Source organism: Staurois parvus, unplaced genomic scaffold, assembly GCF_062004578.1.
Source record: "Staurois parvus isolate SC_StPar_1 unplaced genomic scaffold, SC_StPar_1.0 ptg000507l, whole genome shotgun sequence".
Taxonomy (NCBI): Eukaryota; Metazoa; Chordata; class Amphibia; order Anura; family Ranidae; genus Staurois; species Staurois parvus.
The window spans coordinates 2,162,170-2,177,481 of NW_028318303.1; the positions used below are offsets into that span (position 1 = coordinate 2,162,170).

The 15,312-nt window shown below is 43.9% G+C and overlaps 1 protein-coding gene across 2 annotated transcripts in view; it reads right to left on the bottom strand.

Annotated features, from left to right (window-relative positions):
* The window catches only part of CYP26B1 (cytochrome P450 family 26 subfamily B member 1), a 187,374-nt gene that overhangs the window by 81,624 nt on the left and 90,438 nt on the right, over positions 1-15,312 (bottom strand). Inside the window, exon 2 of one of the 2 annotated variants that reach the window (XM_089689983.1) lies at positions 6,350-6,623. In XM_089689983.1, the coding sequence (XP_089546109.1) occupies positions 6,350-6,553 (204 nt within the window). In that variant the 5' untranslated portion in view covers positions 6,554-6,623. Of the gene's footprint in view, positions 1-6,349; positions 6,711-15,312 lie in introns of those variants that run through there. The other variant, XM_089689982.1, reaches the window with a different exon arrangement.

A 15,312-nucleotide genomic window follows, 5' to 3' on the forward strand; every position in this document is an offset into this window, starting at 1 on the left:
ATATTGTTACTATTATTATTGTTACTATTATTATTATTATTGATATTGTTTCTACTATTATTATTGTTACTGTTATTATTGTTATTATTATTATTGATATTGTTACTATTATTATTATTATTGTTACCATTATTATTGTTACTATTATTATTATTATTATTGTTACTATTATTATTATTATTATTATTATTGTTACTATTATTATAATTATTATTGATATTGTTACTATTATTATTATTATTGATATTGTTACTATTATTATTGATATTGTTTCTACTATTATTATTGTTACTGTTATTATTGTTATTATTATTATTGATATTGTTACTATTATTATTATTGTTACTATTATTATTGTTACTATTATTATTATTATTGTTACTATTATTATTATTATTATTGTTACTATTATTATTATTTTTGATATTGTTATTACTAGCATTATTAGTATTAATAGTGTTAATATTGTTATTACTATTAATATTTTTTATTATAATTATTGTTAATATTATTATTACTATTAATATTGTCGCTGCTGTTATTATTATTATTGTTACTATTATTATTATTTTTGATATTGTTATTATTATTGATATTATTATTATTATTATTATTATTATTAATAATATGATAATAATAATAATAACAATAATAATAATAACAGCAGCGACAATATTAATAGTAATAATAATATTAACAATAATTATAATAAAAAATATTAATAGTAATAACAATATTAACACTATTAATACTAATAATGCTAGTAATAATAATATCAATAATAATATGATAATAATAATATTACTATTAATAATGTTAGTGTTGTTATTATTATTGTTATTACTATTAATATTTTTTATTATAATTATTGTTAATATTATTATTACTATTAATATTGTCGCTGCTGTTATTAATAATAATAATACTATTGTTGTTGTTATTATTATTATTACTGCTACAAGTAGTAGATGGCATGGTTAACCCTTCCCCTGTCTGGCACCTGCCACCACCCAGCCTGCACCAACCACATTCCTGGCATGCCTGTGTGCCAGCTCTGCCCATAAACAGCCCCCACTACTGTCAGCCAATGGTCTGCCCCCAGCACCGCCACCACCAAGAGAAGATCTCTGGACCAGAGAGCTTACATTCCTGCATACATTGTGATCTTCTGTACTTTGTTGATCCGTGTTGATTTCACTTCATTTGATCTTTCTAGGAAACTCATACAGCCTCAAATATCACCGAAATCAAACACCAACTACCTTCTATTCCACAAATAGACAGGAGGTCCCACTGCAAACCAACTGCCACTAACCCCAAATATACAGTGGGGGAGGGGGAGAGAGTGAGACAGAGAGGGGGAGAGAGAGATGCAGATGGGTAGGTAGATCTAGAAGGGTAGGTAGATATATAGATAGATGGGTGGGTAGATCTAGAAGGGTAGATGTGTAGATAGAAGGGTAGGTAGATCTAGAAGGGTAGGTAGATTGGTAGATAGATGGATAGGTAGATCTAGAAGGGTAGGTAGATTGGTAAATAGATGGGTAGGTAGATTTGTAGAGATAGATGGATAGGTAGATCTTGAAGAGTAGGTAGATTGGGAGATAGATGGGTAGGTAGATCTAGAAGGGTAGGTAGATCTAGAAGGATAGGTAGGTAGATGGGTATGTAGATCTAGAAGGGTAGGTAGGTAGATATGTAGACAGATGGGTGGGTAGATCTAGAAGGGTAGGTAGGTAGATATGAAGATAGATGGGTAGGTAGATCTAGAAGGGCAGGTAGGTAGATAGATGGGTAGGTAGATCTAGAAGGGTAGGTAGGTAGATATGAAGATGGATGGGTAGGTAGATCTAGAAGGGTAGGTAGATTGGTAGATATATGGGTAGGTAGAGTTGTAGATAGATGGGTAGGTAGATTTAGAAGGGTAGGTAGGTAGGTAGATGGGTAGGTAGATTTAGAAGGGTAGGTAGGTAGATATGAAGATGGATGGGTAGGTAGATCTAGAAGGGTAGGTAGGTAGATATGAAGATGGATGGGTAGGTAGATCTAGAAGGGTAGGTAGATTGGTAGATATATGGGTAGGTAGAGTTGTAGATAGATGGATAGGTAGATTTAGAAGGGTAGGTAGGTAGATAGATGGGTAGGTAGATTTAGAAGGGTAGGTAGGTAGATATGAAGATGGATGGGTAGGTAGATCTAGAAGGGTAGGTAGATTGGTAGATATGAAGATAGATTGGTAGGTAGATGTATAGGTAAGTAGCTCTCCCTGACATCACACAGGTAGGTATACACAGGGGAGGTACAATGTAACATTCCCAGGGCTGGGTGAAGGTTAATTTCTGAACAAACAGCACAACCTCCATCCACTCTGCAGAACTCAGACACAGCGGAGCTCCCTGCTCACCCCACAGCAGTGTCCCCGACACGGGTGGGGACCTGGAGTGACACTGAGGTGACAGGCAGGGCACAGGGTGACAGTGGCAGGGGTCAGAGGCAGGGAAGTGGGTCAGGGGAGGCAGCACAGCACTCACATGGCTGGGGACAATTCCACAGTGTGCAGCCTCCATATCAGACAGCGAGGACACAAGTGGGCATTGAGGAGAATGGAGGAAACCTCACCAGTGACAGAGGGGACTCGGGTGGGGAACAACTGATGCTGCAAGGAGAAACAACAGGGGAACCAGAATAACACGAGGAGTGGATGTATGTTCTTAAGAGTTAGACCTGTCTACAGGGAGTCTGTGATAAAATCACCAGTGGGTCCCACACTGGAGTGGTCACTGCAATCAATGGATAAATACCTGGGACAGTGCTGACAATATCAGGGGACTTAGTGGGTAATTCCCGGTAATATTCTAAGAGTCAACAGAGGAGGAGATGTGGAAATATCACCAGTGACCGTGGGATACAGACATCTCAGGAGGGGAAATGATGCTGGTGACACACAATTCACAACAAGATCACAATAACCATCCAATAAACATTTTAAGTAACAAAGTAATAGTTTCACGAGTGACGGAATCACGTGTGACACACATAATGCCTAAGATCATCACTAAAACAATAAAAACAAGAGTTCAAAGAGAGAGGACTAGGGGCAAACACTCCACGGGGGACAGTGACAACATTCCCCGTGGCACCCACAGCAAGAACGTATTATTTCACCAGTGACAAATCACACATGGAAACTGACACGCTACAAATTAACAGAGATACAAAGTTACAGAAAAGTTAGGAAAATACAAACACAGAGCACAGGAGGGAATGGCAGAGACATGATCAAGGGTGGCATAAAGTTCATGAGTGGGTGATTGTATAGTAATAGAGCAATGGAAAGCTACAGGACAGCATCACGAGTACTAAGAGGGACAAACCATTAGTTACAATGTCACCAGTGGTAATTCCACACATGCCAGTGTACAAACTAGATCCAGCAGTCACAAGTACAGTCCTGACAATATCACGGGTGACACAGCAAGAGAGACCTGACTTGTGGCCAGTGCAAGAAATAGTTACAGTATCACTAGTGGGGGAAAAAAAACACTGACACTGTGACCGATCACTGACTGTGCAGGGTGACAATTTCATTTGTGGGAAGGAGTTAGGACGGGTTATGGGGACACTATCACAGAGACAGCACTGCCAGGATAACACACAACCTGCAGGGGAAAGTTTTGATGACAATGTTGTGAGTGGGAACAGAAGTGACAGACAGGACACGGAGTGCAGGGAAAAGTTTTATTGTCATGAGTGGGGACAGAAGTGGCAGACAGCACACTTAATGAAGGGGAAAGTTGAAGAGACATTGTTATGAATGGAGATAGAAGTGACAGACAGGACACTAAGTGCAGGGAAAAGTTTCAGTGACATTTCCATGAGTGGGGACAGAAGTTACAGAAAGGATACTGACTGCTGGCAATATTTTCTGAAAAATTAAATTATATTATTATGAGTGGGGACAGGAGAAAGTTTTGATGACATTGTTGTGAGTGGGGGTAGAAGTGACAGACAGGACACTGAGTGCAGGGAAAAGTTTCAGTGATATTCCCATGAGTGGGGACAAAAGTTACAGAGAGGATACTGAGCGCAGGCAAAATTTTCTTAAAGATTATATTTTTATGAGTGGGGACAGGGGATAGTTTCAGTGATATTGTCACCAGTGGGCACAGAAATGGCAGACAGAACACTGAGTGCATGGTAAAGTTTTAGTGATATTTCCATGAGTGGGGACAGAAGTTTCAGAGAGTATACTGAGTGCTGGCAACATTTTCTGTAATATTATCATGAGTGGGGCAGAAGCAGCAGAGAGTATACTAAGTGCAGGGAAAGCTGTATTGACATTGTCATGAGTGGGGACAGAAGTGGCAGACAACACACTTAATGCAGAGAAAGGTTTCAGTGATATTCCCATGAGTGGGGACAGAAGTTACAGAGAGGATACTGAGCGCAGGCAACATTTTCTTAAAAATTAAATTATATTTTTATGAGTGGGGACGGGAAAGTTTCAGTGATATTGTCACCAGTGGGCACATAAATGGCAGACAAGACACTTAATACAGGGGAAAGTTTCAGGTATGTTTTCATGAGTGGGGACAGAAGTGACAGACAAGACACTGAGTGCAGGGAAAAGTTTCAGTGATATTTCCATGAGTGGGGAAAGAAGTTGCAGAGAGGACACTGAGTGTGGGCAACATTTTCTGTGATATTATCATGAGTGGGGAGAAAGGTAGTAGACAGGACACTGAGTGCAGGGGGAAGATTAAATTATATTTTTCAGAGTGGGGTAGAAGTGACAGAGAGGAGTGCAGGCAACGTTTTTGGTTATATTTCATGAGTGGGAACAGAAGTAGCAGACAGAACACCAAGTGCAGTGAAAAGTTTAAATGAATTTTTCATGAGTGGCAACAGAGGTGACAGACAGGACACTGAGAGCAGAGCAAAGTTTCAGTGATATTGTCACCAGTGGGGACAGAGGTGACAGACAGGACACTGAGTGCAGGGAACGTTTTAGTGATATTGTCACCAGTGGGCACAGCAGTGATAGATGGGACACTGACAGCAGGGAATGTTTCAATGATATTGTCAGTAGTGGGGAAGGTAAACTTTTAAATGATAATTCCATGAGTGGGGAGAGTGATAGTGAGGACACTAAGTGCAGGGAAAGTTTTAATGATATTGTCATGAGTGGGGACAGCAGTGTAAGACAGGACACAGAAAGCAGTGAATTTTTTAGTGATATTGACACCAGTGGGGACAAAAGTAAAAAAGAGAACACTGAATGCAGGAAACATTTTAGTGGCATTGTCATGAGTGGGAACATAGCTGATAGATAGGACACTGAGTGTAGGGTGACACAATCAGGAGTGGGAATAGACAGGGGAGCCTTGTCTGAATAGAAAAGTGTAAATGATATTTCCATTAATGGGCACAGCAGTGACAGAAAAGACACAGAGAGCAATGGATGTTTCAGTGATATTGTCATGAGTGGGGACAGAAGGAATAGAGAAGACACTGAATGCAGGAAAAGTTTTAGTGCCATTGTCCTGAGTGGGGACAGAAGGAATAGAGAATACACTGGGAGCATGAAACGTTTTAGTGACATTGTCATGAGTGGGGACAGAAGAAATAGAGAAGACACCGAATGCAGGAAATGTTTTAGTGACATTGTCATGAGTGGGGACAGAAGGAATAGAGAAGACACTGAATGCAGGAAACGTTTTAGTGGCATTGTCATGAGTGGGGACAGAAGAAATAGAGAAGACACTGAATGCAGGAAAAGTTTTAGTGGCATTGTCCTGAGTGGGGACAGAAGGAATAGAGAATACACTGGGTGCATGAAACGTTTTAGTGACATTGTCATGAGTGGGGACAGAAGAAATAGAGAAGCCACTGAATGCAGGAAATGTTTTAGGGACATTGTCATGAGTGGGGACAGAAGGAATAGAGAAGACACTGAATGCAGGAAACGTTTTAGTGGCATTGTCATGAGTGGGGACAGAAGGAATAGAGAATACACTGAATGCAGGAAAAGTTTTAGTGACATTGTCATGAGTGGGGACAGAGGTGACAGGCAGGACACTGATTGTAGGGTGACACGATCAGATGTGGGGACAGACAGGGGAGCCTTGTCTGGAGGGAAAAGTTTAAATGATATTTCCACGAGTGGGCACAGCAGTGACAGACAGGACACTGAGTTCAGAGAAGGTTTCAGTGACATTGTCATGAGTGGGTAGAGAAGAAATAGAGAAGACAGCAAATGCAGGAAAAGTTTTAGTGACATAGCCATGAGTGGGGACAGCAGTGACAGACAGGACACGATCAGGAGTGGGGACAGACAGGGGAGCCTTACCTGCAGTATCCAGTGGAAGGTTTCCCCCACCAGTGGGAAGCCCATGGAGCCTTTAGGAATGGGCAGCTTGCAGCTCTTGTCCCGGGTGGCCGCCCAGCGCAGTTGCCACAGTTGCTGGGACACGGCGAGGAGCAGAGCCACGGAGACCAGGCAGGCGGCCAGGGTGGTCAGCACCGACACCAGGTCAAAGCTATCAAACAGCATGGCGAGCCGGGGGAGCGGAGCCGGGGGAGCGGAGCCGGGAGGAGGAGGGAGCCGGGCTCAGCTGCAGCACCTGGAGGAGAGGCAGAGCGGAGCGTCAGTCATCCCGCTACACTACAGCCCGGCGTGTGTGTCCGTGTGTGTGCGAGCTCCAGGTACCAACACTGCGCTATATATGTACAGGAGGGGAGGAAACTCCCCGACACCACCTCCTCCTCCTACTACACTGCTGGAGGCGGGGAGACTGCACACAACTACTGCTACTACATCCACCGACCGGCTGCCACTACTACTACCCCCAATGTACTCCGGGGAGAGCTGCTACTACACCCACCGACCGGCTGCCACATCCCACTACTACTACCCCCAATGTACTGCGGGGAGAGCTGCTACTACACCCACCGACCGGCTGCCACATCCCAACTACTACTACCCCCCAATGTACTGCGGGGAGAGCTGCTACTACACCTACCGACCGGCTGCCACTACTACTACCCCCAATGTACTGCGGGGAGAGCTGCTACTACACCCACCGACCGGCTGCCACTACTACTACCCCCAATGTACTCCGGGGAGAGCTGCTACTACACCTACCGACCGGCTGCCACTACTACTACCCCCAATGTACTGCGGGGAGAGCTGCTACTACACCTACCGACCGGCTGCCACTACTACTACCCCCAATGTACTGCGGGGAGAGCTGCTACTACACCTACCGACCGGCTGCCACTACTACTACCCCCAATGTACTGCGGGGAGAGCTGCTACTACACCCACCGACCGGCTGCCACATCCCAACTACTACTACCCCCAATGTACTGCGGGGAGAGCTGCTACTACACCCACCGACCGGCTGCCACATCCCAACTACTACTACCCCCAATGTACTGCGGGGAGAGCTGCTACTACATCCACCGACTGTGATCGACTGCCACATCCCACTACTACTACCCCCAATGTACTGCGGGGAGAGTTGCTACTACACCTACCGACCGGCTGCCACATCTCAACTACTACCCCCAATGTACTGCGGGGAGAGCTTCTACTACATCCACCGACCGGCTGCCACATCCCAACTACTACCCCCAATGTACTGCGGGGAGAGCTTCTACTACACCTACCGACCGGCTGCCACATCCCACTACTACTACCCCCAATGTACTGCGGGGATAGCTGCTACTACACCCACCGACTGTGACCGGCTGCCACATCCCACTACTACCCTCAATAGACTACACTGAGAGCTGCTATTACATCTACCAACTATGACCCACTGCAACCACCTCCACATCCCACTACTACTACCCCTAATATACTACAGGGAAAGCTGCTACTACACCTACCAACTGTGACTGACTACAAGATCCTACTACTACTACCCTCAATATACTACAGGAAGAGCTGCTACTACTTCTACTAACCACTGCAACATCCCACTACTACTACCCCCAATAGACTACAGGGAGAGTTGCTACTACTTCTACTAACCACTGCAACATCCCACTACTACTACCCCCAATATACTACAGGGAGAGCTGCTACTACACCTACCAACTGTGACTAACTACAAGATCCTACTACTACTATCCCCAATATACTACAGGAAGAGCTGCTACTACTTCTATTAACCACTGCAACATCCCACTACTACTACCCCCAATAAACTACAGGGAGAGTTGCTACTACATTTACCAACTATTAGCGACTATAAACACCTGAACATCCCACTACTACTACTACCTCCATCAGGCTATAAGGAGAGCTGCTACTACATCTATCAATTATTTCTGACAACAACCTCATCCAGATCCCACAACTATTACCCCCAATATACTACAGGGAGAGCTGCTACTACATCCACCAACTATTATCGACTACAACCACCTCCAGATCCTACAAATACTACCCACAATATACTACAGGGAGAGCTGCTACTACATCTCCCTTAACTTCTACCAACTACAACTCCTGCCAGCTACCACTACAATCTCGAATACACTGCTGGAGGCATAGAGACTCTGGAGACATGCTACTACATCTCCTTTAACTTGTGCCAACTACAATTCCTGCCAGATACCAATGCTACTACCCAATATATTGCTAGGGAAAATGGAAAGCTGCTTCTACATCTCCTTCAACTCCTACCTACTACAATCACTGCCAGATTTCACTACTACCCTCAATACACTGCTGGAGAAGGAAAGTGAGAACTGCTACTACATCTCCCTCAACTTCGACAAACTACAACTCCTGCCAGATCCCACTGCTACTACTACTCTCAATATACTGCTGGAAAAACAGGGAGAGCTACTACTACTACATCTCTTTCAACCCCTACCAACTACAATCACTGCCAGATCCCAATACTACTACCCCCAATACACTGTTAGAGAAACATAAAGATCTGCTACTACATCTCCCTCAACTTCTATCAGCCACAACCATTTGCCAGATCTCACAACTACTACTTTTAATATACTGCTAGAGGAAGCTGGAGAGCAGCAACTACCAATTACAACCACTGCTAAATTCCACTACTACTACCCCCAATATACAGCTAGAGGAACATAGAAAGCTACCACATCTCCAACAACTTCAACCAACTACAACTCCTGTCAGATATCAGTACTACTACCCCCAATACACTGCTGGAGGTAAGGGAACTTGGAGAGCTACTACATTTTCCTAAACTTCTACCAACTACAACTCCTGTCAGATACCACTACCCCTAATACACTGCTGGAGGTAAGGGAACTTGGAGAGCTACTATATTTTCCTAAACGTCTACCAACTACAACTCCTGTCAGATACCATTACCCCTAATACACTGCTGGAGGTAAGGGAACTTGGAGAGCTACTACATTTTCCTAAACGTCTACCAACTACAACTCCTGTCAGATACCACTACCCCTAATACACTGCTGGAGGTAAGGGAACTTGGAGAACTACTACATTTTCCTAAACTTCTACCAACTACAACTCCTGTCAAATATCACTACTACTACCCCCCAATGCACTGTTGGATGCAGGGAACATGGAGAGCTGCTACTGCACCTCCCCCAATGTCTACTAACTACAACTCCTGCCAGATCTTACTACTACAACCTCCCCCCCCCCCCAAGAGGAGGTTGAGGAACATGGAGAGCTGCTACTGCACCTCCTCCAATGTCTACTAACTACAACTCCTGCCAGATACTACTACTACACCCCCCCCCCCCCCAAGAGGAGGTTGAGGAACATGACCCTGAGCTCCTACCACCTACTACCCCTAATATACTGCTGGAAGAGGGGGAGTATGGGGGGAGTATGGAGGGATGGTGTTACCTCTCCCTGTACTTCTGACAATCAACACTGCCACTATCTCACTCAAGAATGGGTGCAGCATCAAATAATTATGCGATATAACAAGTTCTCTTGCAACAATGATGAGTCTGTGCTCCTCAACGCCTAAATTAATGACAACAACCTCTACCAGAGATAAAGATGAGCAGAAGCTACTAAACATGGCAGAAGGTTGAGCTCACAGTATAACATATTGAAACATTGTAGCAAAATACTATATCAGATATACAAACAAAGCTTTGTTTGTACATCTGAATTTGCTGCAATGTTTCAATGTGTCTAACTAAAATATTATACTGTGATCTCCGGCTTTCTGCTATGTTTAGTAGTTTCTGCTCATCTTTATCTCTAGTTCAGGTTGTTTTTTTCTAGTCAATACAATATACTGGTGGAGGTGGGGAGCCTACAATTATAATGCTACAAGTGGGAGAACTGCACTACATCTCCTACAACCTCTGAAAACCAATACTACCACTACCACCCCTAATATTTTTCTGGAAACGGGGGAAGATACAGAGCTGCTACTACATCTCCCTCATCTTTTACCAAATACAACCACTGCCAGATACTACTAGCACCTCCAACACACATTTGGAGGTGAGGGACAACTCCCTGCACTTCAGAAAACCAATGCTACTATCCCTATGGAGATGGAGAGCTACTACTACATCTCCTTCAATGTCTACCAGCTACAACTCCTGCCAGATAACACTACTACTACCCCCATTAGACTCTTGGAGGAATATGAGGAGCTGCTAATATATCTCCCTGTACCTCTGCTAGCTACAAGATCTGCCAGATACCGCTACTACTAGCCCCAATAGATTGGTGGGGGGACATGAAGAGCTGCTAATATATCTTCCTGAACTTCTACCAGCTACAACTTCTGCCAGATGCCACTACTACCCCCAATAGACTGGTGGAGGAACATGAAGAGCTGCTAATATATCTTCCTGTACCTCTGCTAGCTACAACTTCTGCCAGATGCCACTACTACCCCCAATAGACTGGTGGAGGAACATGAAGAGCTGCTAATATATCTTCCTGAACTTTTACAAACTACAACTCCTACCAGATGTCACAACTACCCCCATTAGACTGCTGGAGGAATATGAGAAGCTGCTAATATATGTCCCTGTACCTCTGCTAGCTACAAGATCTGCCAGATACCGCTACTACTAGTCCCAATAGACTGGTGGAGGAACATGAAAAGCTGCTAATATATCTTCCTGAACTTTTACCAACTACAACTCCTACCAGATGTCACTACTACCCCCAATAGATTGGTGGAGGAACATGAGGAGCTGCTAATATATTTCCCTGTAGCTCTGCTAGCTACAACATCTGCCAGATACCGCTACTACTAGCCCCAATAGATTGGTGGAGGAACATGAAGAGCTGCTAATATATCTTCTACCAACTACAACTTCTGCCAGATGCCACTACTACCCCCAATAGACTGGTGGAGGAACATGAAGAGCTGCTAATATATCTTCCTGAACTTCTACCAACTACAACTCCTGCCAGATGCCACTACTACCCCCAATAGACTGGTGGAGGAACATGAAGAGCTGCTAATATATCTTCCTGAACTTCTACCAACTACAACTCCTGCCAGATCCCATTCCTACTCCCAATAGATTGCTGTAGGTGGGAGAATGTGGAGAGCTGCCACTGCAACTCTCTGACCTTCTGGCAACTACTACTAAGAGATACCACTACTAACTTCCCTAATGCACTGCTGGGTATGGAGGATAAGGGTATCCAGATAAGGAACATAGAGGTGATACTACATCTCCCTCCTACAACCACTGCCCAATGCCACTACTAGTACCTCCAATACATTGCTGGAAGTGGCTGGGACTTCTTCCAGCTATGACTACTGCCAGATACTACTAACTACAATATACTGCTGGAAGTGGGGGAACCTGGGGAGCTGCTACCTCATTTCACTGAACTTCTGACATCCAATATTATCACAACTCCCCATAATATTCTGATGGGGTGAGAAGACCTTGCTGATCTACTACTATCATCCTTAAATTCTACCAACTACAACTCCTGCCAGAAACCACCCCCAGCCTCCTGCCACCCCCAATATACTGCTGGAGGTGGGAAAACATGCAGAACTCCTGACATCTCCCTGAACTCCTGACAATCAATAGTACCACTAATGCTGATACCCCTAATTTTTTTTTGGAGGTTGGAGAACATACAAAGCTGCTACTACATCTCACTGAACTTATACCAACTACAACCACTGCTGGATACCACTACCACCCCAACACACGTTTGGAGGTATGGGACATGGAGAGTAGCTTCTACAGCTTCCTGACCCTATGACCAATACCACCACTACTACTACCCCTAATATACTGCTGAAGGTAGGGGGGGGGGGGGCATAGAGAGCTTCTACTACATCTCCCTGAATGTTAACTAATTACAACCACTGCCAGATACCACTACTACTCCCAACACTCTTTTGGAGGTGGGAGACATGGTGAGTCAATTCTACATCTCCCTGCACTTCTGGCAACCAATACTACCACTACTACCCCTATTAATGTGAAAATCTGCTACAAAATATCCTTCAACGTCTACCAACTACAACCACTGCCAAATTTTACTATACTACCCCCAATATGCCACTAGAGGAACATGTAGAGCTGCTACTACATCTACCAACTTCTACCAACTACAACCATTGTCAGATTCTACTACAACCCATAACACATTGTTGGGGGTGGGGGATCATGAAACTGCATCTCCTTGGAATTCTACCAACTACAACTCTTGCCAGATACTACTACTACTACTCCAATACACTGCTGGAGATAGGGGAACATGGAGAGCTGCTGCTACATCTCCCTAAACCTATACCAACTACAGCTCCTGCCAGGTACCCCTACTACCACCACCCCAATACACTGCTGGAGATAGGGGAACATGGAGAGCTGCTGCTACATCTCCCTAAACCTATACCAACTACAGCTCCTGCCAGGTACCACTACTACCACCACCCCAATACTCTGCTGGAGATAGGGGAACATGGAGAGCTTCTGCTACATCTTCCTAAACATCTATCAACTACAGCTCCTGCCAGGTACCACTACTACTACACCCAATACACTGCTGGAGATAGGGGAACATGGAGAGCTGCTGCTACATCTTCCTAAACATCTATCAACTACAGCTCCTGCCAGATACCACTACTACTACACCCAATACACTGCTGGAAATAGGGGAACATGGAGAGCTGCTGCTACATCTCCCTAAACTTCTACCAACAGCAAATCTTGCCAGATATCGCTACTACTACCCAAAAGACTGCTGGAGGTGAGGAAACATGGGGGGCTACTACTACAACTCTCTCAACTTGTGACAACTACAGCTACTAGCAGATCCCACTACTACTGTTATCAATAATTTTCTGGGCATGAGAGAACATGAAAAGCTGCTACTTATTACAACTCCTGTCCTAATATCTTGCTGTAGGTGGGGAGACCCTAGAGTTGTTTCTACATCTCCCCGAACTTCTTATTATTACAACTCTGTCCGATAGCACTACAATTTCCTCATATACACTGCCAAAGGTGGGTTAATATGAGGAGCTGCTACTATATCTGCCCAAACTTCTACCAACTACAAGTCTTGCCAGAAACCCTTACTACTACCCACTATACATAAAGAGCTACTATTACATCTCACTGAACTTCTGACAACTACAACTCCTGCCAGAAACCCCTACTACTACTACCACCTATACATAGAGAGCTACTATTACATCTCACTGAACTTCTGACAACTACAACTCCTGCCAAAAACCCCTACTACTACTACCCCCTATACATAGCTACTATTACATCTCACTGAACGTCTGACAACTACAACTCCTGCCAGAAACCCCTACTACTACTACCCCCTATACATAGACAGCTGCTGTTACATCTCACTGAACTTCTGACAACTACAACTCCTGCCAAAAACCCCTACTACTACTACCCCTTATACATAGCTACTATTACATCTCACTGAACTTCTGACAACTACAACTCCTGCCAGAAACCCCTACTACTACCCCCTATACATAGAGAGCTACTATTACATCTCACTGAACTTCTCACAACTACAACTCCTGCCAGAAACCCCCTACTACTACCTCCTATACATAGCTACTATTACATCTCACTGAACTTCTGACAACTACAACTCCTGTCAGAAACCCCTACTACTACCCCCTATACATAGAGAGCTACTATTACATCTCACTGAACTTCTGACAACTGCGACTCCTGCCAGGAACCCCTACTACTACTACCCCCTATACATAGAGAGCTACTATTACATCTCACTGAACTTCTACCAACTACAACTCCTGCCAGAAACCCCTACTACTACTACCCCCTATACATAGAGAGCTACTATTACATCTCACTGAACTTCTGACAACTACAACTCCTGCCAGAAACCCCTACTACTACCCCCTATACATAGAGAGCTGCTGTTACATCTCACTGAACTTCTGACAAATACAACTCCTGCCAGAAACGCCTAGTACTACCCCCTATACATAGAGAGCTACTATTACATCTCACTGAACTTCTGACAACTACAACTCCTGTCAGAAACCCCTACTACTACTACCCTCTATACATAGAGAGCTACTATTACATCTCACTGAACTTCTGAGAACTACAACTCCTGCCAGTAACCCCTACTATTACTCCCCCCTATACATAGAGAGCTACTATTACATTTCACTGAACTTCTGACAACTACAAATACTGCTGCATACCATTACTATTGCCTCCATTACCTAGCTTGTGGGGTAGGGAGATCCTACTATTCAAATCACTACACTGCTGGAGGCAGATATACTCTGATACTTCAATAATTGCCAATGCCTCTGGTAACAATAACTAATACTACTACACGTCTACACCTAATTCACTACTGGAGGAAGGGAAGCTGTACAGAGTTGCTACTATATCTCCATGAACATCTCAGAACTATTACTACTACTACTTAATATCATTTTCTGATAGACAAGTGGAAGTCTTCTAAGAAATACTACTGCTTCTATATATCATTACTAGTCCCCCTAATATTGTGCTGGAGGTGGGTTGACTCAAGAGAGCTCTTACTGTGCTTCTGGCACATATCAGTACTACTACTCTGAATATACTGCTCCAGGGGGGAGAGGCATTTCAGAGCTACTACTACAGTACATATCCATATACTAGCACTACAACTATTTAGCACTACGATCCCCCTCTAATACTACCAGAGAAGTAAAACTCCTGAAGACTGCAACTGACATATGCAACCTGCTGCCAGATACCACTACTGCGACTATCCTGCTAAGGTGCTGTGCTAGTATAATCCACAGTACTGATTACTACCTACTACCTGTACTACTT